At 39.1% G+C, this 26,504-nt stretch overlaps 1 protein-coding gene across 1 annotated transcript in view; it reads right to left on the bottom strand.

The window, feature by feature from the left end:
* Positions 1 to 2,438: 2,438 nt before the first annotated feature.
* Positions 2,439 to 26,504, bottom strand: part of LOC150101228 (apical endosomal glycoprotein-like) — a 174,706-nt gene continuing 150,640 nt past the window's right edge. The window contains exons 5-6 of the mRNA XM_090402191.1: positions 17,907 to 18,163; positions 2,439 to 2,459 (exon numbers count right to left, since the gene is read on the bottom strand). Coding sequence (XP_090258317.1) covers positions 2,439 to 2,459; positions 17,907 to 18,163 — 278 coding nt within the window. The remainder of the gene's footprint in view (positions 2,460 to 17,906; positions 18,164 to 26,504) is intronic.

Raw genomic sequence — 26,504 nt, 5'->3', positions numbered from 1 at the left:
TGGGATAAAAATGGGAATAGAGTGACTGATGCAGAGGACATAGTGGAATTGTTCAAAGAACACTTTATTGGAGTATTTCATCCTAGAGGAGTCAGTTTTAATGCTAGAGGGATAGGGCTGGTTCGAGGTTTAGAGGTATAGGAGGAGAGTGTGTTTCAGATACTGAGTACTCTGGATGTCAGTAATGCTTTGGGAATGGATGGTATTTCACCACGAGTTTTGAGAGAATGTGCTAGGGAACTGACAGTGCCTTTAACGTGGCTTTTCAATGAAAGTCTGGCTTCGGCAAAGATGCCCAGGGAATGGAAGGAAGGTAAGATAGTGCCATTGCATAAGGGTGGTAACAAACTGGAAGTGTCTAATTATAGGCCAGTCTGTGTGTCATCAGTAGTTGTTAAGATCTTGGAGAAAGTAGTGAGGGACCATATACAGCATTGGGCAGATGAGGGTAATGTTATCAGTGAGAGTCAACATGGATTTGTGCAAGGGCACTCTTGTTTTAGCAATATGCTAGCCTTTTATAATAAAGTTACAAGAACATTAGATGAGGGAAAGGCATATACTGCAATTTTCTTAGACTTAGCAAAGGCATTTGACAGGGTGCCACATGATAAGCTGATATTTAAGTTGCAGCACATGGGTCTGGATGTCAGATTGGTCAATTGGATTTCAGGATTGACTGTCTGATAGGTATCAGAGAGTTGTGTATGGTGGACCAGTTTCAAGGAGACAGAGGGTTAGAAGTGGGGTCCCACAGGGCTCAGTACTAGGACCTATATTGTTTAACTTTTATATCAATGACATTGCCAGTGAATTGCAAGGGGATATTCAGTTGTTTGCGGATGATGCAATGCTGGGAAGGATTATTAGTAATGGTGCAGATGGGCAAATGAATGGGGGGTTTCAGTTTAATGCAGCAAAATGTAAGGTCTTGAGGTTTGGGAAACATCGATGGGCTGCTGCATACTCTATGGGAGAAGTTATACTGGAGGAAGTAGGGGAGACAAGAGATCTGGGGTTGATGATTGATAGAAACCTGAAGTTTAAGGGACATATTGCAAAGGTAGTGAAGGTAACACAGAGGATTGCTGCAATTATGAGACGGACACTGCAGATCTGCAGTGTCCGTCTCATAATGGACACCTGCAGAGATAAGAGGGTGATCGTTCCGTTGTATAAGTCTCTGATCAGACCACACTTGGACTATTGTTCTCAGATTTCGTCCCCAGGATTTGAAGGGGATAAATTAACTGTGGAAAGGATACAAAGACGGATGACAAAGATGGTTTCTGGACTGTAGAAGGATAGTTATGAGGATTGGCTGAGGGAATGTGGACTGCAGAGTTTGGTGGATAGAAGAAGGAGAGGTGATATGATTGAGACTTTTAAACTGTTGAGAGGTGGTTACAGGGTTGGCACTGGGGAGTTCTTTCACTTGGTTGAATAGCAGGAAGGAGTCATGACAAGGAACCATCCCTGGAAGTTACGAAAGGAAACTGTGAGAAAGAGGGTGAGAAGTGGTTTCTTTGCATGGAGGGTGGTTGAGCCATGGAATACATTGCCTGATGGAGTGGTGAGGGCGAGAATGGTCAATGAGTTTAAGGAGTGGTATGATAGACTTTATGTTCTTAGGAAGGACCTCCCACGATGAGTCTTTTGACTCCATGGAGGCCTGAATAATAATAATAATAATAATAAACACAAATTAACAGTGATAAAATCACTTAAAACAAATCTGAACATAGTAATAAATTTATGAATCTGCTGGTCTCTAACAATAACACATACCAGTTAGTTAACTACAATCCAACCAACAGAAGAGAAAACAAAACAGAGAAACTACTTAAGTCAATTACCACATGGCCCTAATATATGGTCAAAAAACTATTTCCTCACTAAGCACGCTCCCCAAGAATTTACGGGCTACCGAAAATTCACAAAGAAAACACACCATTAAGACCTATAGTTGAAGGAATTGATATACCGATGTATCACTTAGCCAAAAAATTAGCAACAACACTCAAGGAGCTGGTAGGTCATTCGCCCTCCTATATCAAAAACACACAACACTTCATAAACACCATCAAAGACATTACATTAGAAAAAGATGATTTATTAGTCAGTTTTGATGTCTCTTCCCTCCTCACAAATGTCCCATCAATGACACAATCCTTCTCCTACGGAACAAATTCCCCACAGATATCACAACGCTATTTGCACATGTATTACGGTTGGGTTATTTTGTATGGCAAAACGCCTTCTACTTACAAAAAGAAGGCACAGCCATTGGCTTGCCAATATCCTCCCCCCCCCCCATTGCTAACTTTTTCATGGAACATTTTGAGCAACTTGCCTTAAGTTCCTCCCCTCTAAAACCCAAAATCTGGCTTAGATATGTTGATGATGTTTTCGTGATCTGGTCACATGGCCACCACACATCAGACACATTCCTTAGCCACCTAAACAAACAACACAAATGCATACAATTCACAATTGAAAAACACAACATACTTCTGTTTCTGGATACATTTGTCACACGTCTTCCCTCTGACAATCTTTCCTTCACTGTTTACTAGAAACCGACACATACGGGACAATATATACACATAAACTCTTATCACCATCCAACACAAAAACTAGGTGTCATCAACACGCTAAAAAACAGAGCTCAGACGATCTGTTCCAACGAACGGGCACTAAAGACGAATTTAAAATTATCATTAATACTTTGCAAAAAAACAGATACAGCCAAAACACTATTAACAAACTTCTCTACAAAACTTCAATAAAAAACAAAGACAAACCTGACAAACCAGTAAAACCATAACCATTCCCTGCATTAAAGGAACATCAGATAAAATAAACAGAGTACTACAAAAATACAACCTCAAAGCCACCTTCAAACCTCCTGCAAAATTAAAAAGCTTGCTCAACTCATCCAAAGACCCACTCCCTCCACTAGCCCACCCTGGAGTATACCGGATTTACTTTACTGATTACTGGTTTTGTCCAGTTTTCACTTGACCAGGATGCACAATTCCTATCAGACAAAAAGAACATAAACGACACGTTAAATATAATAATCATGGTGAAGCTGGCCTTTCTGATCATGCCTTGAATACTTACACAGAATTGACTGGAAAAGCACTAGTTGTCTACATCACACTAAAACATGGTATGAATGGAAATTTAAGGAAGAATGTGAGATTATCGACCACCCCAATCTGAACAATAATGATGGTCTAAAAATCCCAAACATATGGAAAGTATATATTCCACCTATGGAACATTCCTCACTAAGAACAACTATAAACAGGACTGTAGAAAATCCAGTAGCTTAAAAGCAAAAATAAGAATTGTAATACTAAAAATAAGACATCATTGTTTCTGAAAGAAAACCATCTGAAAGAATATTTATTCCTGTCATTGTAAATAGAATTTAGCTTGGTATAATTTATAATTTTTTATTTTTTTTTCACTAGAGGTCATGCCAGTAGAATAACATGTGATCAAAGCATTGTTTCTTTAGCTTACAGTTAATAATGTAACTCAGCTTGTCTTGTATATTGATGTATGCTCCAGATGATGATCTTGATGTGAAGATCGAAACATCAGGATAATAAAAAAGTTTCTAACACGGTTGTAAATTCCATAAATTTTTAAAATGAAAGTTGTAATAGATATGGTATGAAGGTAAGCAATAAAACAAAGACAATGAAAATAGGCAGAATCGTTGAAAATGTCAACTGCGTTGTGAACGGAGAACCTGTAGAACAAGTAAAACATTTCATCTACTTAGGCATGATTTTTAGTAAAGATGGTAAATTAAATATGGAAATAGACAGCAGAATCAACAAAGCTGGTATGGTAGGAAGTCAATTGAATAAATTCATATGGAATAAGAGAGAAATTAGTCGGAACACTAAATTAGCTGTATACAAGAAAGTGTTCAAACCAGTTTTAACTTATGGATCTGAGAGCTGGGTCAGAAGTAAAACATTGACCAAAGACTAGAGACCCCAGATATCAGAGTCCTGAGAAAGATTAGAGCTGTGAACAGATGGCATCGATGGCAATATCATATTAAATACTAGGATATTAGGAAAGAACTTGACATTGTTAGCATCCGGGAATGTGTTAGCAGAGCTAATCTCAGGTGGTATGGTCACTTAAATAGAATGGATGAGGAAACATTAGCAAAACAAGTGTTCTCTGCCAGGTTGGCAGGAAAATGATCCAGAGGAAGACCAAGATATAATTGGATTGATACGGTACAAAGTGCTTTAGACAATAGAAATATAAGATCTGATAATGTTGGAGTCTAACTCCCTATCTACAATTTTCCTCCAAATCAAACTGATTTGGAGGAAAATTGTAGATAGGGAGTTAGTAATGATGTAAACTTTTCATGTAGTACTATCATATCCTGTACACCCCTTGAGGGTACATGGCAGGAATTTGATGATGATAATAACCCCTTACAAACTTATACATCTTTATTATATCATCGCTATTCCTCTTATCCACTAGACTCTGCAAATCGTATCATCTCAATCTTTCTTCATATTCAACATTCCAGAGATCAGAAACTATTTTGGTCAATTGCCTCTGGTCCCTCTCCAACATTTCATTATCCTTTTGAAACCAAGACTCGAGGCACACCATTAGAGACTGGTGTCTATCAGCTAGCCAATATCCAATACAATTCATGAATATCATCAACTGCTGTCAACCCAATTCTGGATCCTGGATACCTTCCTTCCACTCCTTTGGAACTTAATCAAATGAAAGCTCATGTCAAACAAATATGCAAAGACAGATGTCAACTCCCTGGCACATTCCTTGAAAGGAAAAATCTAGGAAGTCCCTTGTCATACACACAGTTCATCATACCACACCTTAAACACACCCAAATTCTCTGCAGAAACCACACACACTCAGGCAATGCAATCCAATCATTCACAACTCTCCATGTAAAACTCTGCTTCTCAATCCATTGCTCACACTCTCCTTATACAGCATCCACAGATAACCTCTTGTTCTCCCCCAATGTCTCACCATTTTATGAAACATTTCTTCACTGTTAATCCTATAACAACCCTTACTAATTTGTACATCTTTATCATTCATATCATTCCTCTTATTCCTATCCTTTAGACCCTGCAAATTGCAAAAATCTATATTTGTGAAGAATGCACAATTATTATTATCATCATCCCAAGACTCCTATTAAGTCAAAGCCTCATTGAAGAGGGTCCCTTAGTCACACACAAAGCTCCTCATACCATGCCTTAAATATGTTCAAATTCTCTGCATATGCCACACTCTCATTTAATGCATTCTATTCATAACTCTGCATGCAAAAAAACTTGTCGACGAGAACCTCTCATCATATTCAACATTCCAGAGATCAGAAAATATTTTGGTCAATTGTCTCTGGATCCTCTACAGCATCCATCTTTTTGAAAATCAGGTGACCAAATCTGTGCACAGAAGTTCATGTGTTCTAATCAGAGGTTATAAAATGGTTCCAGAATCTCCTTACTTCTACAAGTCAGTGTGCTCTGCACCATTCCCAGAAATTTTTGTATTGTTCTCACAAATTTGGAAATATGTCCTCTAAATTTCAGATCCTTATCCACAATCACCTCAAGATCTCTTATTTACTTCACCTCTAAAATATATTCTCACCAGAGTAAATTCTACATCCCAACTTTGTTTTCCAAATTTTAAAACCTTACATTTTGCAACATTGAACTGGTGTTCCATACTAACTCGTATACCCATTCACTCACTCTATTCTAGTCTTCTTGTAAGGCTACATGTGCTCTACTCCTCACAATGTGTCTCAACTTTGCATCATCTGCAAAATCTGCAAGCTGTATATCACCATTCAAATCTTCCCCAATATCATTCGTTATCATACAGGTTAAATAGTCATGGTACTAAAGCAGACCCCCCTAAAGCAAACCACTAGTGACTTTTCTCTTCTGGGATATTGCTCCCATACACAACTTGTTAATACCTATCAAACAGCCAATCTGCAATCCAATGCACTAGTCTAATATACAACCCCATCTGCTCTAGTTTGAGTATCAACTTATCATGTGGCAATCTATCAAAAGCTTTTGCAAAGTTAAAGTATACTACTATGTATCCATATTCTGCATCCAATGCTGCTGTCACATTATTGTAATAAGTAAGTAGATTACTAAATCATGATTTCTCTTTAGCAAATCCATGCTGACAATCAAAGATAATATGATTGTTGTCAATGCAATTCTACATCCTGATTCTTACCACTTTAACCACACCTGATACACAGATTGGACTATAATTTGATGTTCGAATTCTGTCACCCCCCTTCCACTCCTTGTGAACTTGACCCAATGTAAGACTTACGTTAAACATGTCAAGGCAGATGTCAACTCCCTGGCACATTTCTTTAAAGTATGCAGTGATATATCATCAAGTCCCACAGCCTTATAAATATAAAATTTGCCTAATTATCCATATACCTCTTCCTCATTCGTAGTTGGTCTCTCTCTACTCCTCCTCAATCACTGCTCTCAAACTCTCCATATCACATTCACAAGGTTGAAAGACATTTGCATTCATTAAGGATATAGCTCAACTATATCCTTCACAGCAGTTGTCCTTATACCATTTTTTCCATCAATGCCATCCCACCATAACTATTTTTATTTTTGCTGACTACATATCAAAAGAACTCCCTAGGATTTTTTTTTTTTTTTGGTTCATTAGCTAACTGCTGCTCATACTGAACTTTTGCTACTCTCACCAAAAGAGTCATCCTCCTTGTTTGTTCTCTGTATTTATCATGGAGCTGATTATTATCACTCCTGTTATGTTCCCTCCATAATGACTTTTTTCTCTGTATTGCATGCTTCATCCATTTTCACTTATACCTTATTTAACCTTCTGACCTTTGGAATACATTTACACATTGCTTCTACTATATAGTTCTTGAATATCATCCAAGCAACAATGATCTGCTTTCCATATAACTTCTCCTTCCATACTAGCTGCAAGCTGTCTCAGAATTGCCAGCATTGTAGTTCCACATACTGTTCCTCGATGAGTCTGGATAGACTTTGTGTTTCTTAGAAAGGACCTCCCACAATGAGTCTTTTGACTCCATGGAGGCCTGAATAATAATAATAATAATAATAATAATAATAATAATAATAATAACATACAACCTTTCCTCATGGAAGTCCTCACATGCTTAGCAACCACCCAAGTAATCATTTCATGGTCACTCTCACCAATTGGGAGATTTGACACCTCATTTATAATATAATATCCTATAAGATGATCAAATCCAAGACACTCAATCCTTGTGTGCTGTCTATTATATACTGCCTGCGGTTGTTGTCACTCAAACTAAATAAACTCATTTTCTTTACTTTAAGTTACTATCTTGTCATCCCAATCTATATTGCTGTAATTAAATTCACCCATAATGATTGCTCTTTTCCCACTGGCTTGGCTAATTTTCTTATACATTTCCAGGTCACTACCCTCCAAATTATTACTAAATAACTTAGGGAAATCACAACGTAAACTGGAATATAAATTAAAATAAACTTTAATATATACTTCCTATATTTCAGCAATGTCATGTTGCCATCTTCATGGGAACCTAAGATTAAGACACGTGCATGCAGGCACTAAAAACAGCAAATGAGGTCGAAGCGAGGAAACTACTGTTTTTCCTAAAGTCCTGATGTTTCCCCCCCTAGCGGGCTATATTAGGTATTCTTGGCCATTGGGCTGAAGACCTTAAGATGTACGTCTCCCAAATTTGGGGCAGTCTCATGCATCCAAATTTGTCGAGGTTTGGCATTTTTTTTCTTAGGGCTGAGGCTGATTCTATGAATAGTCTTTCAAAATTATACTCGCTGCGGTGCATTACTGTGGCTTTCTTCCAATGTATTCTGTGGTGTGTGTATGCAGAGCATGGTTTGCAAGTCCAGAGTGGCTGTATTGGTGAAACCGGATGCAGTCTTTGTGTTCCGAAATTCTGATATTCGCTGTTCTGCCTGTTTGGATTATGTATAGACCAGGTAGGTCTAGGGAAAACGGTTGGTCTTTAGTGGAGCAGATAAGGGATGCCAATTTTCTATATGGTCTGTAACAAGAGGTCAGGTCATGTTTTTTTAGGATTTTGCCAAGTTTTTCCGAGGTGCTCCGGATGTAGGGAATGGTGACAGATTAGAGTAATCATTATTGGGGGGAGGGGGGGGTACTGGTTTTAGTATTTTTTGGGGATTGTAGTCATTGGCTAGAAAGTGTTAAGGATGTGATTTAGTTCAGTAGTTAGGGCATTGTCATTTGAACAACTGATTAGTTTAGCCCTGTTGTACCTCAAGAGCTCACTTTAGTGAGTACTGGCATGGAAAACCCCGAGGTACCAGATGCTGGACCAATTGCCTTACTTCATGTAATATACATCTGTTATATTATTCTGCAGACTGGTCCCTCCTCTTCTTTCTTTGCTTCTTTCTCCTCTCCTTGCTCCTTCCCCCTTATGCTATTAGAGTATTCGAGGGCTAGGGGTGAGTCTTTCCTATCTTGCTAAGTCATTTCGTCTTATGCAGCCACCGAAAGAGGCAAGTTAGCCTCAATAGATGCCAGTCCTAAACCCGGATAAATGGCGAGGGTTGATGACAGGAAGAGCATCCGGTTGTAAAACTTCAATGCCAGCTCAAACTATGATATGAGTCAAAGAGAAAATGATATAAGGGCGGCCGTATATCCTTTAAGCGACATGCAGCCACATAGCCCTACAGCTGCAAGAAGTGGATGAGGGCTAACCGCATCAAGGGCGGGTGTGGTTAAAGAAGCGAGCCCAGCAGATGCAGAGGATGTTGCGAGTGGGAACACTGAATGTTGGAAGCATGACTGGAAGGGGAAGAGAGGTGGCAGACATGATGAGGAAGAGGAACATTTTATGTGTGCAGGAGACAAGGTGGAAGGGGGGGGGGGGAATGGCAAAGGAACTGGGAGATGGATATAAATTGTTCTACTCTGGAGCAAATAATGAGGGAAAAAATGGTGTAGGAATTGTGGTGTGTGGCAGAATGAAGGGTGAAGTAAGGAACAGAAAAGGAGCAGGTGGTCGTATTATGTGTGTATGCCTCGCAAGTTGGCTGTACAGCAGAGGAGAAAGATGAGTTCTGGAACCTGTTAAATGAAGAAATAAGGGAACTGGAAGAAAACGAGATGGTGATTGTCAGAGAAGACTTGAATGGACATATAGGGACACAGAATAGAGACTGTGAAAGGGTGCATGGTGGCCATGGAGTGGGAATGATGAACCAGGAAGGAGAGAGGGTTGTGGACTTTGCAGTAGCATTTGATCTCGCAATTGTAAACTTGTTTCTCTACAAGAGGGAAGAACATTTGATAACATTTAGGAGTGGTAACAACAGTTCACAAATTGACTATATTTTGACTAGAAGAAAACATCTTAAGGTTGTGATAAATTGTAAAGTAATTCCAACAGATCAAGTAGCACAGCAACACCGACTGCTGTACGCAGACTTTAAAATAAGATCGAAGATAAGAACCTCTGGATGCCATGGGATGAAGACAATTAAGTGGTTTTGCTTAAAAGAAGAGAGTGTGAGGATTCGTTTTAGGGAGAGGGTGTTAGAGAGGATTTCGGATGGACTGGAAAGTGTACAAGATTGGTGGAAACATAATTCAAAAGTAATCCTGAGCTGTGCAATCGAGGTGCTTGGTGAGACATCTGGAAAGATTAGAGAGCGGAAGGAGGGTTGGTGGTGGAATAATAATGTACAAGTGGCAGTGACAGCTAAGAGAGAAATAAAGCAGAAGTGGGATGAGTCAAGAGTGGAAGAGGACAGAGAGGTGTACAGAGAGAGAAAGCAAGAAGCCAAGAGATTTGTGGCACAGGCGAAGGCCATGGCATATCAAGATCTGTATGATCAATTAGAAACAAAGGAAGGACAGAGAAAAATTTACCAACTAGCAAAATGTAGAAATAAAGCAGCAAAGGACATCTTGCATGTGAGGCAGATCAAAGACGCTGAAGGAAGAGTATTATGGAGGGATGTGGACATAAGAAACAGATGGAAAATATACTTTGAGGGCCTTTTGAATGAGGAAAATGCAAGGACTCACAGAGAAGATGGGCAGCCTTCTGAGGGGATGGTGCAGAACATCAGTAGAGTGGAAGTGACAGAAGCCATTGAGAGGATAAGGAATGGAAAATTGGTGGGCCCGACAGAATTCCAGTGGAGGCATGGAAGGCACTGGGGGAAAGAGGGAATTGACCTACTGTGGGACCTGTTCATTAAAGTTTACCAACAGGAAAATACACCCGAGGAATGGAGGGAGAGTACTCTTGTCTCCATCTACAAGGGGATGCACAAGACTAAAAATTACAGAGGAATAAAGTTGATGTCCCACACAATGAAAATCCTAGAAAGGGTTCTTGATGGTAGATTGAGGAAGGAGGTGGAGATTGCAAAGGAACAATTTGGCTTCATGCCTGGTAGATCAACAACAGATGCTATCTTTGGGTTATGGCAGATGATGGAAAAGTATCGAGAGAAACAAAGGGAGCTACATCTGGCATTTATTGATCTGGAGAAAGCATACGATAAAGTGCCAAGGCAAGAAGTCTGGAGGTGTCTGAGGGAGAAGAAGATTCCGGAGAAATATGTCAGGTTGGTGCAGGAAATGTACAGAAATGTGAAGACAAGTGTTCGGACCTGTCTGGGACAGACAGAAAGTTTTCAAGTAACAGTTGGCTTGCATCAAGGGTCAGCATTAAGTCCGTTTCTGTTTAATATTGTGATGGAGGTGGTAACAGAGGATGTGAGAGAAGATGCGCCTTGGGCAACGTTGTATGCAGATGACATCTTGCTGTGTGCAGATTCAAGAGAAGAAGCTGGAACTAAACTGGAAAGATGGAGAAAAGTACTGGAAGAGAGAGGCATGAGATTGAGCAGAAGTAAGACAGAGTATATGTGTTGCAGAGTGGGCAGCGGACAGGAGACAGATCTGGAGATGGAAAGAAATGTCATCAGGAAGGTGAGAGACTTTAGATACTTAGGTTCAACAGTGGAAGAAGATGGAGGAGCTGAGAAGGAAGTGGGATGCAGGATACAAGCGGGTTGGAGGAACTGGAGGGAGATGGCTGGAGTGTTATGCGATAAGAGGGTGCCGATCAATTTGAAAGGCAAAATCTATAGGGCAGTAGTGAGGCCAGCTATGACATATGCTATAGAAACTGTGGCCCTGAGGAAAAATAACATCAGTAGGATGGAAGTAGCAGAGATGAGAATGCTTAGGTGTGACCAGAAAGGATCGTCTAAGAAATGACTACGTGAGGGGAACAGTGAAAGTTACGAACTTAGGAGCGAAAATACAGGAGGCAAGGTTGAGATGGTTTGTTCATGTGACAAGGAGGGAGGACAAATATGTGGGAAGAAGGGTCGTGCAGATGGATGTGTAAGGAAGGCGGAAGCGTGGGTGGCCAAAGAAGAGATGGAGGGAGCTGGTAGAAGAGGACTTGAGGATGAAGAACTTGGATGTGGTGACAGCCCAAGATAGGAAGGTGTGGAGGAGACTCATTATCAATAGTGACCCCACTTAAGTGGGAGAAGCTGCAGAAGAAGAAGAAGTTTAGCCCTGTTGTATAGTGTCTTAATAACCCCATATTGTTGTGAGGGGGGGGGGGAATTGTTGGTGAATGTATCTGACTGTCTGGGTGGGTTTTCTATAAACTGAGAATACCGAGGTTCCATCAGGTTGGTGGGTGACTAGTGTGTCAAGGAAGGGGAGGTTATTGTTTTCCACTTTTTCCAGGTTGAACTTGATTCTGGGGTGTTGGTTGTTTAAGTGCGTTAAGAAAGAGATGAGTGTATCAGAGCCATGTGGCCAAAGAGTGAACATATCATCAATGTAGCGAAGTCATATGGTAGGTTTTTGTGGGGCAGAGTTTATGGCTTTCTCTTCAAAAATCTCCATAAAGAAGTTGGCCAAGGGTGAGGACAGCCAAGTGGTGAACCCATGGCTGTCCCTTCTATCTGTTTGTAGAATTTTTCCTGCCAAACGAAATAGCCTGAGTTCATTGTGAACTGAAATAGGGCTGAGATATCGGGAGGAAATTTGGCTTGGATGGGACATTTTTGAATAAGGAGGAGACATCAAACCTGACCATTATGTCAGTATGTTGGAGTGTAAGGTTTTCTACACTGGCTTTGAAGTGGGCTATGTTTTTTTTATGTGTGATGGTAGGTTGCCAGTATAGTGTGTGAGTGCTTTGGCTAAATGTTTGGCTAATTTGTACGTGGGGGGAATCAATGCCATCCATTATGGGATGTAATGGCACATTTTATTTATGTATTTTTGGGAGCCCATGTATACGGTGGGGTCTAGAGTTAAAAGGTTTAAGTTTGTTAGTAACTTCCACAAGCCAAGAAGTGACCTTCTTAAGGCGCCTATGGAGTTTCCGATTTGCAAGTTGGTGGGATTGTATTCAATAGGGAGGTAAGTAGCCCGATCTAATAATAAAGCATTAAGCTTACCTGTGTAGTCAGTTTGGTTGAGCACTATGGTGGCGTGCCCCTTATCCGCTTTGGTGATTACTATTTCTTTGTTTTTCTTCGATTCCTGTAGAGCCTTATATTCACTATTGGATATGTTGGTTTTTGGTGGTCTTGCTTTGGTGCAAACACAGGCTACAACCAGTCTAATATTGTTGTTGATGTGGTTTGGAAGGTGGCAGATACCACGTTCAATCTGGATCATTATTTCTTCAACCGGTATTTTTCTAGCAGCAATGGCGAAATTGTGGCCCCATGCCAGAGCGTCGAGTGTTTTAGGCTTCAAAATAATGGAAGAAAGGTTGACTACAGTGTTGAGTGGTAGTTTTGGTTTGGAGGTAGAGTTCTTTTTTAAATTATCAAATTTCTTGATATGTCGACTCCATATTTTCTCAAATTCTTGATCTGCCGAAGTGCATGAGATGTCATATAGAATTGTCCAAAGTTCTTGATTCAGCGTGTTGGAAAGTTCCTCTTCAAGCACCCGGAGATTTGCATCAGCTAGAAGAATGCTTGTGGCAGTAATTTGTTCTTGTAGCAAGGCTAAGCTAGCGAGGTTATAAATTCGAAGAGCCTTCTGTGAAAAGAAACGGTGCTTAAATTTCACACAATTTGGAATTACCTGATTATCCTGGCAGCATTTTAGGAAGGTCAAACAATTCAGTTGTCTTGATAACTTCAGCTTCAGTTTACTGCATTGGCAGGTCTTGCATGCAATAGAATCTCCGTGGATGATAGTAATTCTTGTAGAAAGGCTTATACGTTAGTTGCACATGATTACTAAATAACTTAAGGAAAATTACCAAAATCCTAAAAATACATGACCTGACCTCTTGTTACAGACCATATAGAAAATTGGCATCCCGTATCCGCTCCACTAAAGACCAACCACTTCCCCTAGACCTACTTGGTGTATACCAGGTCCCTTGCAGCTGTAAGCTGTCCTACTTTGGCCAAACAAGCAGGACAGCTATTATCAGAATTTCAGACACAAAGACTACATCCGTTTCACCAGTACAGCCACTCTGGGCTTGCAGACCATTCTCTGGATACACACCACAGAATACGTTGGAAGAAAGCCATAGTAATACTCTACAGCAAGTATAATTTCGAAAGACTATTCATAGAATCAGCCTCAGCCCTAAGAAACATGGCAAACTTCAACAAATTTGGATGAATGAGACTGCTCCAAATTTGGGGGACATACATCTTAAGGACTTCAGCCCAACAGCAAAGAATACCTAATACAGTCTGCTAGGGGAGCACCATCAAGACTTTAGGAAAAAACAGTAGTTTCCTCGCTTCGACCTCATTTTCTGTTTTTAGTGCCTGTGTGCACCGTCTTAATCTTATGTTGCAATGAAGATTGCAACGTGACCTTGCCAAAATATAGAAAGTATATTAAAAAAAAAAAAAAAAAAAAATCAGCTAACGCCTATGTTGTTCCCATATAGGGAGTAGGCGGGGCCGTTTTAAAGTTTATTTTAATTCACATTCCAGTTTACATTGTGATTTCCTTAAGTTATTTAGTAATCATGTGCAACCAATGTATAAGCCTTTCTACAAGAAATACCCTCCACATTACCAGGTCTATAGTAACATCTGACTAAGTATATCATTCTATTCACCTCTATCTCACATCATACTGTTATTATTATTATTATTACTATCCCAAGACCTCATGGAGTCAAAGACTCATCTGGGAGGTCCTTTTATCACACACACAGCTCATCATACCATGTTTTAAACACATTCAAACTCTTTGCAGACAGCACATTCTCAGGCAAGGCATTCCAATCATTCATAACTCTGCATGAAAAAAACCTGCCTCTCACTCCCCTACTCACACCCTCTTTATACAGCTTCTAGGGATGACCTCTGGTTCTCCCCCGATCTCCCACTATTCTCTGTAAAACTTCTCCAGCATTGATCCTATAACAACCCTTACCAACTTGTAGGTCTCTATCATATCTCCCCTCTTCCTCCTGTCCACCAGACTCTGCAAATTACATCTTATCAATCTTTCCTCATACTCGACATTCCAGAGGTCAGAAACTACCTTAGTCAGTCGTCTTTGGACCCTTTCCAACATCTCTTCATCCATCTGAAAACCCGGTGAGCAAATCTGGGCACAATAGTCCATGTGGCCTATCAAAACCTTATACAATGGAACAAGAATCTCCCTACTTCTACATGTCAGTGTCCTCCGCATCATTCCCAGAAGTCTTTGTGTTGTCTTCACAATGTTGGCAATGTGTCCCCTAAATTTTAGATCCTTATCAACTATCACCCCCAGATCTCTTATTTCCTCTACCTCCAACAATATATTCTCACCAAGCATAAATTCTGTATCACATCATTGTTTTCCAAATTTTAGAACCATACATTTGGCAACATCGAACTGACATCCCCATTTTCCTGCCCAATTACTCAATCTATTCAAGTCTTCCTGTAAGGCCACAACATCTTCACTACTCTTTATGGTTCATCCCAACTTTGCATCATCTGCAAACAACTGAATACTATCAGCACTCTGCATCCCTTTTTTCTCACTAAAGAATGTTTTCAAAAATGGGATATCAAATCTTCTTCCATTTGGTGAGATTGAACTTGAAATCCTTGCATTGGTGGTACCTAGCCATATGTAGACACCTGCTGATAGAAAGGAATATCTGTGAACTGTAAGGCTGGTAATAATGAAAAGCTTATTACACAGGTTTCTGCCTATATCATGGAATAAGGAACTGGAAGGAAAGGGGATTAATGCTCTTTGGATCCTGCTCAGGAACTATTTGGCAGAGGCAATGCTTGAATGTGGCATCATGGAGGCATACAAGATTAGAATTCCAACAATAATCAGTTGAATGAGGAATACAAAGCAGTTTGCTAATAAAGTAAGAAAAAAAAATTCCATTAAATTCTTTTTGATATGTGGTCAATAGAAGAAGGAATGATTATGGAAGAATGATATTGGTTGGTGAAAATGGTAGAATGATAGCCAGTGTAAAGAATGTAGTTGAGATATTAAATGAACAATTCATGAAGGCATTTCACCATCATGAATGGGCAATCACATGTAAGTTGAGTACACTGGGTAGGATGCATGAGAGAATGTAGAAGAGATGGTTAGTGAGCAGGAGGTGTATGAGTAATCCTGATGTTAGTAACACTTGTAGGGCTTGATGATATCTGTGTTTTGAGGTAATATTCCAGACAGTTAACATTGACTTTGTCATACCTTGTTTATATTAGTCGTATATTGAGCCAAGATTCAAAGGAGTAGAAAGAACCAAAATGAATAGCATGATAACCAGAATATGTCGAAAGAGAGGCTTGGACTATGTGGATGCATTTGAGAACAGAAAGGAGATGTACTAGCGATACCTTGCATTTGAACGAGAAAAAATGTAGGCATAGAGAGAGAAAGTTGTTCTCTAAACAAGTCAGTGTGTCGATGCAGGAAAACTAGAATTATCAGGTTGGATGGTAGCAGGAGTGGCTATTTTAAGAATAGTGACTTCAAAAAAGAGGGAATACATCATGTAATTCTGAATCCACTGGACTCTAGAAGGGATAATGATAGGAAAAGAAACAGTGGCAGTGCCTTGATCATTATTTATAAAAAATGTCAGGAGTATCCTGAATAAAGGAGATGAACTGAAGGCACTGATAGCCTCAGTCTGTACAAAGATTATTGGGATCACTGAGACATGGTTGATGGAAGATGATATAATGAAGGAATAGAAGTAGCAGGGTACAGAATTTTTGGCAGGATAGGAAGGGCAAACATGGTGGTGGAGTACTGCTTATGATAAGTGATGAGTTGCAATGACACTAATGATTTTGAGAGCACATGGTCTGAGGTGGAGGTGGGCAGGAGAGGATATTCTAGTAGGGTGTTGCTATAAGCCAGGAAACACAGAGGGTAGGAGATGTTTAGGCAACTGAGCTTGACAAGTGCAAAATGTACAAAAAGAATTATTGTTATGGCAGGCTAACTACAGGCTGTATAAACTGGGAAGAGGAAACTCCATGTTGGATAAAGGATTAAACTAAATTTATTATAGTCTAACTAAGATAAAATAAACTTTCAACATCTTTCTCTAAATCCAGAGTAATTTAATAAAAAAGGTGGCACACCTTTTGACAACTCCTATAGGTAGAGATGACCTTGCTATTGCTACTGCCTGGTATCTCCACGTCTGGGCCTGGCTCCCACTGAAGAGACCCTCAATAAAGGTCGAAACTAGTTTGGGTAGTGGCCCTTGCCTTAATGCATAACATTATACATATCCACAAGGAGATGTGTTTTGCATTATGGGAGATACTTAGATATGAGTGATGTTAGCTTGGTCCACCTTTGCTACGAGTTGCCCAGTGTTGTACTACCTTACCCCAGTCCAGAAGATATTTTCAGGTGCAAACTTTGTTTGCTCACACTTGGATAAAGGATTAAACTAAATTTACTATGGATAAGATACCCTTTCAATATTAACAAATCGATGGCAAAGGGTCTACCGGCAATAGAAGAAGAACAACTTTTAGATCTAGCTTCTGATGGTTCCCTAAAAAATGAATACAATGGAATATGTTATCGTCATTTTGGCTACAAATACAGAATGAATTTCCTGAATTAATAGATAAAGCTCTAAGGTTCATTTTTCCATTTCCACGTTCATATCTGTGCGAAGTTGAATTTTGGCCTTTTGCAGATTTTTGGAATTTTGTAGATATTAAGATGAAGAAGAACCACATCTATAATGTGGTTCTTCTTCTTTAAACAGCATCTGTGATTGAAATTAACAACTATAGAGCCACATTTTGCTGAAATTTTATCCTGCCATAAGTAACTTCACTCCTCTCATTGATGATAAATTATTTAAGTAAAACTTTATAGTATCTTTATAAATTTTGTTCTATGAAAAATAAATCACATTTTTTGTTTACATGTACATCTAAATTCAAATAAAGTTAATATTTACAATGAAATATACTTTTATTTCATTTTATTTGTTATTATTATTTAGTATTATTTTGATAAGGGTGTACTTGGTGATAATGAAAATTTAAGAAGGGGTACACAGAAATCTGAAGTTAGAAATGCTGATGTAGATGATTGGTAGTAGAGGTTTGATGTAGTGGTGCAGATGTAAAGTTATACAGTAGGTGTCTTCCTGCAATGAGTCCTCAGACTCCTCGAAGGTGTCATGAATAATAATAATAATAACTGGTTCTGTCACAATAAGTCTTTTGACTCCTTGTAGGTTTGACAATAATAATAATAATAGTAACATTTCTTACCTGAAAACTCTCCTTTTCTTGTATTGTTATTTGACTGAACTGCCAGTTATAAGTAGAATCACTCCCAACTAACCAAACTGATTTACTCTGACCTTTTTTCACAGTAAGAACACTAAGAGAACCTGTTTGATATCCAGGACGATAATACCAAAACTTTAAACAGTGAGATCCAAAAGATCGTGGGAAATCAGGACTGAAAAGATTTGCTTCTGATGATGTTATTGCACCATTTGTTGCCATTGCTTGTAAGTAGAAGCCTAAGTGAGAAAAAGTTCTCGCTGTATTTTTTTTTAACAAAAACTATTGATCCTTATAAATATATTGAACTGAGCAATTTACAACAATTTTTGTTGTAAATTAATGTATAAATTAAAATAATCAAATATATAAAGCAAGCTTAGCATGGAACACTCCTTTTATTCCTAAGGAGTGCACTTTTTATAGCTCCTAATAGGAACAAAATTCTAATAAATAATTCTTAATAATTCTAAAAAATTATTTAGAACTTGGTCAGAAAGTGGAGACACTATGTGGTATAAGGGTGTACAGTATGCTCAGTGAGGAAGAACTTTCAGTTGTGGTTTTTTCCCCTCTGTATCTTGTGAGTCAAACACTGTCCTGAAGAAACAGCACCTGCCATTGATTGACCAATCTAAAAGTATTTGCATAAAAAGCTGCAGTCATCCTTGCTATGGAAAATAAACATGAGCATAAATTGAGCACCCACTTTCTGAAATCAGCTCCAAGTGAATAGATGCTGAAAATTTCATTAAATTCATAACATAAACATGTATTCAAATAGATCCTCTTATCAAAAACAACTTGGGTTTATTCAAATTGTTCAAAACAGACCATTTTCATAAAATTGTTTGCTAAAGCATTGGTAAATATTTTCCACAGCCATGAGCACAAAGATGATGGCTTGTTCTGATGTTTAACTGATGAGGGCCATTGCTGTTTAACTTGTATATTAATGATATTGGTGAAGATTTGGATGGAGGTATTCAGTTGTTTGCAGTTGATTCAAAGTTGGGATGAACCATGAAGAGTAGAGAAGATGTTGTGGTCTTACAAGAAGACTTGAATAAATTGAGTGATTGGGCATGAGAATGGTGATGCAAGTTCAATGTTGCAAAATGTGAGGTTTAAATTTGGAAAACAAAAATGGGATGCAGAATTTATGCTTGGTGAGGATATATTGTTGGAGGTGGAGGAAATAAGAGATAATGGGGTGATAGTGGATAAGCATCTGAAATTTAGGGGACACATAGCCAAAATTGTGAAGACAACACAAAGACTTCTGGGAATGATGCAGAGGACGCTGACTTGTAGAAGTAGGGAGATTCTTGTTCCATTATATAAGACTTCAATTAGGCCACACATGGACTATTGTGCCTAGATTTGGTCACCTGGTTTTCAGAAGGATGAAGAGATGTTGAAAGGGTTCAGAGATGACTGACTAAGGTAGTTTCTAACCTCTGGAATGTCAAGTATGAGGAAAGATTGAGAAGATGCAACTTGCAGAGTCTGGTGGACAGGAGGAAGAGGGGAGATATGATAGAGACATACAAGTTATTAAGGGGTTGTTATAGGATCAATGCTGGAGAGGTTCTACAGAAAATAGTGGAAGATAAGGGGAGAAACAGAGGTCATCCTGGAAACTGTATAAAGAAGGTGTGAGTAGGGGAGTGAGAAGCAAGTTTTTTTTTCATGCAGAGTTGTGAATGATTAAATGCTTTTCCTGAGAGTGTGGTGTCTGCAGAGAATTCGAGTGTGTTTAAAGCACAGTATGATGAGATGTGTGTGTGTGTGTGTGTGTGTGTGTGTGTGTGTGTGTGTGTGTGTGTGTGTGTGTGTGTGTGTGTGTGTGTGTGTGTGTGTGTGTGATAAAAGGACCTTCTAGATGAGTCTTTGACTCCATGGGGTCTTGGGTAATAAGTTAGTATGTCAGGGAAGGGAATCTAGAATTTCAAGGGTGAAACATAGCTAAGATGGCTTCACGAGAATAATGACTGGAAAATGAGAGCGTATATGCTATATTGCACAGCCAGAGGGAGTAATAATGGCTATAAGAATACTGGTAGTGCACTGGTTTTTCTGTCAATAAATGCTAGGAGAAATAGGAATAAATCAAATAAGTAAAATAAAAAAAATAATGTGACATTGACTGATTCAGTCTCTCCAAATACAGTTGTATCAATGAATCTCGGTTAAATATAGAGGATATTCTGAGAAGTATAGAAATCAAAAAGTACAGCATACTTTGGCAGAATAGGGAAAGTAATTATGGTGGTGGAGTGTTTCTCATGATGAGATATTACGTGCTCTCTCAGAGGAGAATCACAGTGGAAATAACACCAATGGATTTGAGACTATATATGATGTAAATGAGATGTTTATAAGATAAGATATTTGGTGGGATGTAGACCACAGAATATAGATGATGATGAGTAGGAAAAGTTTAGGTAAATTAGTATGGAAAGTGCAAAATGTGTGATCATGGGAGACTTCAAGTATAGCAGAACAAATTCAACAGAGAAGGCAGCCTGCAGTACTAAGAGAACTGTAATAAGAGAACTATAAAGCAACTTGCAGCAGTATAATGGATGAAAGAATTTGAAGGAAAAGGTTTCAACAGTACATTTTAGATACTTTAGAAAAATTTATTGAGAGCAGTAGCAGATTGTATACCTCAAGTTGCATTGTTTAACAAGATAAAGCAATTTGGACTCAAATAAGAGAAATTACATGTGAAATGACTCAGTTAGTAAGGAAAACAAAAGTAGAGTATAAGCAGAGATTGGCAAATCAGGCTAAGAAAAACCCTGGAGAGTGTTTCAGATATGTGGCAAGTAGAAGGAAGAATGATCATGGAAAGATGCAGTTAAGGGATGAAAGTGGTAGAATAGTAACTGCTGCAGAAGACATTGTTCTGGTATTCAGTGATCAATTTATAAGTGTGTTTCATCCTGATCAGGTTGGAATCATGAGGAACTTAAGTGTAGAGGACATAGGAGAGGATAGCTTAATTATGAGTGAGCAGGAGATATTTGAGGAAATAAATAACCTTATTAACCTTGTTGATGTTAATAAGGTGATAGGATTTGATGAAATATTACCATGCATCTTAAGAGAATGTTCCAGGGAACTGGCAGTAGCATTGCCATGCCTGTTTAACAAGAGTTTTGCAACATCACAGGTTCCTAGGGAGTGGAAGGAGAGTAAAATTGTTCCACTGCATAAAGGCAGTGATAAGGCTGTAGCTTCAAATTATAGGCCCATCTGTATATCTGGAGTTATGGTGAAGGTCCTGGACAGATTGGTGAGAAGTAGGATACAGAAATGGGTTGATAACAGCAGTATTCTCTGTGGTTATCAGCATGGGTTTGTTAAGAGGAGATCATGTTTCACTAACTTACTTATGTACTATAACAAGGTGCCAAATACTTTGGATTGAGGAGACGCATATACAGTGGTGTACTTGGACTTTGCAAAGGCTTTTGATAGACTGCCACATGACAAGCTCTTAAATAAATTGAATCAGATGGGATTGGATAACAGACTTCTCTGATGGATCAGTGACTGGCTGTCAGATAGGTATCAGAAAGTTGTATATGGGAGTGCAGTATCTCGAAAGAGAAAGATCACAAGTAGTGTGTCACAGGGGTCAATTTTGGGACCATTGTTGTTCCATTTGTATGTTAATGTTATTGGGTTTAACTAGTGATATCCAGCTGCTTGCAGATGATGCAAAACTGGGGAAAGCAATGCACAGTCAGGCTGATGTTAATGCCTTACAAGAGGACTTGAATAGATTGCATGAATGGGCAGGTAAGTGGAACTATCAGTTCAATGTTGCCAAGTCTAAGGTTTTGAGATTTGGCAAGCAACGATAGGATGCAAAGTATACACTTGGTGGGGAAACTTTAACAGAAGTAGAGGAGTTGAGAGATCTAGGAGTGATGGTGGACAAGGACCTGAAATTCAGGGGCCACATTGCACAAGTTGTGAAGACATCACATCGAATAATGGGAATAATGCGGAGAACCCTGACATGCAGAAATAGAGAAGTTATGATTTCATTGTATAAGGCCTCGATCAGGCCTCATATGGATTATTGTGCACAGATTTGGTAGCTGGGTTTTCAGTGATGAGGATATGTTGGAAAGGGTACAGAGAAAATTCACAAAGGTAGTCAGTAGTCTTTGGAATGTGGAGAACAAGGACAGATTGAGAGAATGTAAGTTACAGCGCCTCATGAATAGGAGGAGGAGGGGTGATATGATTGAGACATATAAACTGGTCAGGGGTTGTTATCAGGTAGCTATAGAAGAGATTTTTCATAGAATTGGAGAGGGAAGTAGAACAAGTGGCCATTGCTGGAAATTGTATAAGGAAGGTGTGAGCAAAGGAGAGTGAGAAGTAGATTCTTTACATTGAGGGTGGTTGGTGAGTGGAGTGCATTGCCTGAGTGTTGTGGATGTGGACATGTTGAATCAGTTTAAGACGTGGTTGGATGAGCATTGTATGCAATAGTGAGTACCTCCCACGATGAGTCTCTAACTTCATGGAGGTCGGGTGTTGATAATAATAATTGCAAATAAAAAAGACATTATGGAAGACAGTTGCGTGAGGAATATAAGACTCAGGTTAGGAAAGCAGTGACTAGTATTGTAAGGAGAGAAAAATTAGAATACAAGAGGAGACTAGCACTGTAATCCAAGGAGATCCTTAATTCGTTATGGGATGAGTAGGAGGAAAAATTACTGTGGATGGATTACCTTGCTGGATGGAGCTTGGACTCCAGTGACCAATGCAGATAACATAGTTAAACTATTTAATGATCACTTTATTAGAGTTTTATATCATGATACAGCAGGCTTTACTCCTAGAGAAGTCATAGTGAAGTGTTAAAATTTGATGAAGAGGATGTTTCCAAATACTGTGAATGCTAAATATCAGTAAGGCAATATGCATATTGCTTACTAGTTTGTTTTTGATTATTTATGTACTGCTGTAACCTTTACTGTAACTCTCTTGAACCTTTTGTTCCTAATATTACATTAAGGAATTGTAGAAAGTGCATTCCATTCCCTTACTGCTAATTGCAGTTTAATCTTCCCAGTTTATATTGCTGTAGTTAAAATCTTCTATAATGATCATTCTTTTTACACTCAAACTCCACTGCCTAAACATCTCCTGCTCCTCCGCCCTGTACGTTCTCTGGCTTATAGAACATTCCACTAAATATCCTCCCCCTTCTACCCAAACCTGAAACAATATGCTCTGGAAGCTATTAATTCCACTGCCCTCCAAATTCCACAATATGAAAGGACACAATTCTTCACTTATTAGAAGCAATACACCACTGCCTCATTTGCGCTTCCTGTCCTACCAAAAAATGCTGTTCTCTGATACTTCTATTGCTATCAGTATATCATCTCCCATCAGCCATGTCTCACTGTTCCCAATAATCTTTGGGCAGGCTTAGGCTACCAGTACCACCAATTCACCTCCTTTTTATCATTATTATCACCAGACCTCCAAGTCAACAGACTCATCATGGGAGGTCCCACTCTCACATGCACAGCTCATCATACCTTGACCTAAATGCATTCATTTTCTCTACACTCACCACACTTTCAGGCAATGCATTCCAATTATCCACCACTCTCCATGCAAAAACTCCACTTCTCATCCTCTTACACCTTCCCTCCTACAGTTTCCATATATGGCTTCTTGTTCTCCTTTCTCCAGACATTCTTTGAAAAATCTCATCCACATTAATATGGTAATTACCTCTTACCAACTTATATGTGTCGATCATATCCCCTCTTCTCTTTCTATCCATTAGGCTTTGCAATTTGCATTCTCTCAATTGTTCTCATACTCCACATTCCAGAGACCTGATCAAAGCCTTTTACAATGAAATCAAAACATCCTTACTTCTAATCATCAATGTAATTCATATCATTCCCATAATCTGCTGTGTTATCGTCACATTTCAGCAAACTGTCCTCAAAATTTCAAGTCCCTATCCAATATTAGCTTCCAGTTTCTCATCTCCTCCACCTTGTCATAATCTTATTAGGCTCATAAATTCAAAGCCTTAGTCTTATTATGCCCTTTATGAAGCAAAACAATTTTGCTCTCTCTCCACTTCTTTGAACTTGGGTGAAGTTAAAGCTGTTGTTAACTCCCTGAACATTCCCTTAAGACATGGACATACCATCAAGTCCCATGGGCTTGTTGATGTTGTATACTCAATTCCTTATATACCTCTTGCTCACTTACCATGAGTGGATCCTTCCCCATTCCTACCACTCAAGTCCTGCATTATATTACAGTCATAAGGATGGAATACTTTAATGAGCTGCTGATTTAATACCTCTACTATATCCCCCTCAGAGTTTATTATTCTCTCATTATCACTGACCAGCTCCCATTATCACTGAATAACTTCCATTATTATTATTACCCTTCCATAATAATTCTTCTTTCTGGCCCCCAGGATTTCTTTTTTTCCATTTGCTAACCACTGCTCAAACTGCACTTTCACTATCCTTACCATCATGTTGGAGGCTTAATGGATTGTATACAGCACTCAGAAAGGATTAAAACAGAATTTAATACTTCCTATATTTTGTCTCAGTCACTGAGACAACTTCAGGGATTACAAAAAAACTAATGTAACATACACACAAATACCACACACTATGAAGTCCAACCATCTGGGTGACTCTAAAGTCCTATCTAGGTGGAACGCCCTCTGAGGCAGTTGTAGGTGGCCTGGAATGTAAGGTGGGATCTCTGATGATAATTGTTTCCCAAATCTTAGGACTTTGGACAGATAGGCAGATCAGCAACCATCCCATTGGAGAAACACAAGTCATACATCTGCAACCACGACTATGGTCAATCAGGCCTGGCTGACCATGTCTTGGATACAACCCACAGAATCTCATGGAAAAAACCACCATGTTCCACCACAGCAAATTCAAAAGAGAGGGGCTATTTTTAGAATCAGCAGCAGCTCTCAGAAATCAACCAGTTCTTAATAAATACAGTTGCATTAAGCTGCCTAAGATTTGGATACCATTTTCCATTTGGATACCACAATACAGTTTTCTTCTAGATTCCATGCTCCACCTCTTCAGTCATCCATTTTACATCTACCTTATTTAATCTACTGATCTTTTAAATGCACTCAGTCAATGCCTCTGCCAGATAGTTCCTGAGTAGGAGTCGAGCAGCATTGATTTCCTTCCTATCCAATTTCTTATTCTATGAAAAATACCAAAAGCTTCCTCTTTAGTTTGTTATAATCACCTGCCACATAGGTCCACACATAACCCTTTCTCACAAAACTCCCGTTATGGCTGGTCACCATCCCCAATGATCACTTGATGGTTGCTTTCACCAACTGGAGGAAGATTTGACTTGATTTATAATAATATCTTCTGATGAGATAATCAAATCCAAGACCTTCAATCCATGTGTAGTCTCTGTAATATACTCTTAGAACAGCTGTCTCTCAAAAACTCAAGAAATTCATTCTCTTTGTTCCAGATGCTGTCTCTTTATTCCAGCCTACATTACCAAAGTTGAAATCCTCCAATATTCACCCTTTTCTTATTAGCCAGAGTAATTTTGCCAAAACACTTCCTTCCATTACCAGGTCTATAGAAACACCCTGTTAAACATTTCATCCTGTCCAATTCCACTTCACATCATACTGCTTCAAAACCACAGTCACTATTTCCTCCTTTCATCTCCATCCTAGATGGTCATAGCTCCTCTGCAATCATCAACAGCACTCCTCTTCCCTGTCTGTCTTGGCTGTCTTCGCAAAAGACAACATATCCCTCCATCTCTATTCCTGTCAGAATGTCATCCTCATTAGCAGATGGCATTCTGACAGGAATCTTAATCCTTTCTTGCACACTTACAAGAGCCTCTGTAGCTCAGTCAGTATAGATGAAGCCCTTTGGTCAGAAAGACCTGGGTTCGATTCCCGTCAGTGATGTGAGGAACCTTTATCTGGTCTCTTTTGACTAAAGGTGAGTTAGCTGGTCTCATATGGAGGTAGGGTTTTTTTTTACCCGTAAACTCAGGTTTTTCATCCTCCAGAACAGGCAAACCGGCCCTGTGAACACACATGGATTACAGTCATGTATACGTCCCAGCCATATGCCATTCCCAAGCCAAGATAAAATTGGGGGAGGGGGGGAAGCAATGGTGAACTACCCTGTAAAAATCTCACCAGGAATACTTTGTGGACAATGCCTACAAAGTCACCTACAGTCAGAAACGACTGAAAGGGAAAATCAGATCAGATCACACTTACACATCTACTACTGAAAATGACTTCCAAATCCTTCTGTGTCTTGGAGAATGGAAAGAATGTTAAAAGACCTACATATAGATTTAGCTTTGGGTAGTTTAGCAGATGGATATGGTTTGTCTGATGGCCAAACCATATCCATCTTCAGCTTTCATTTGCTTCCATTCAGCTTCCATTCAGCTTTCATTCAGCTTTCATTTGCCATTCACACACATGATCTATGATCATGTGTGTGAATGGCAAATGAAAGCTGA

Source organism: Typopeltis vanoorti, chromosome 12 (assembly GCF_054136105.1).
Source record: "Typopeltis vanoorti isolate ZY-2024b chromosome 12, IOZ_Tvanoo_1.0, whole genome shotgun sequence".
Taxonomy (NCBI): domain Eukaryota; kingdom Metazoa; phylum Arthropoda; class Arachnida; order Uropygi; family Thelyphonidae; genus Typopeltis; species Typopeltis vanoorti.
Note: the sequence above shows the minus strand (reverse complement) of the source record. Positions and strands in the feature narration are given on the sequence as shown.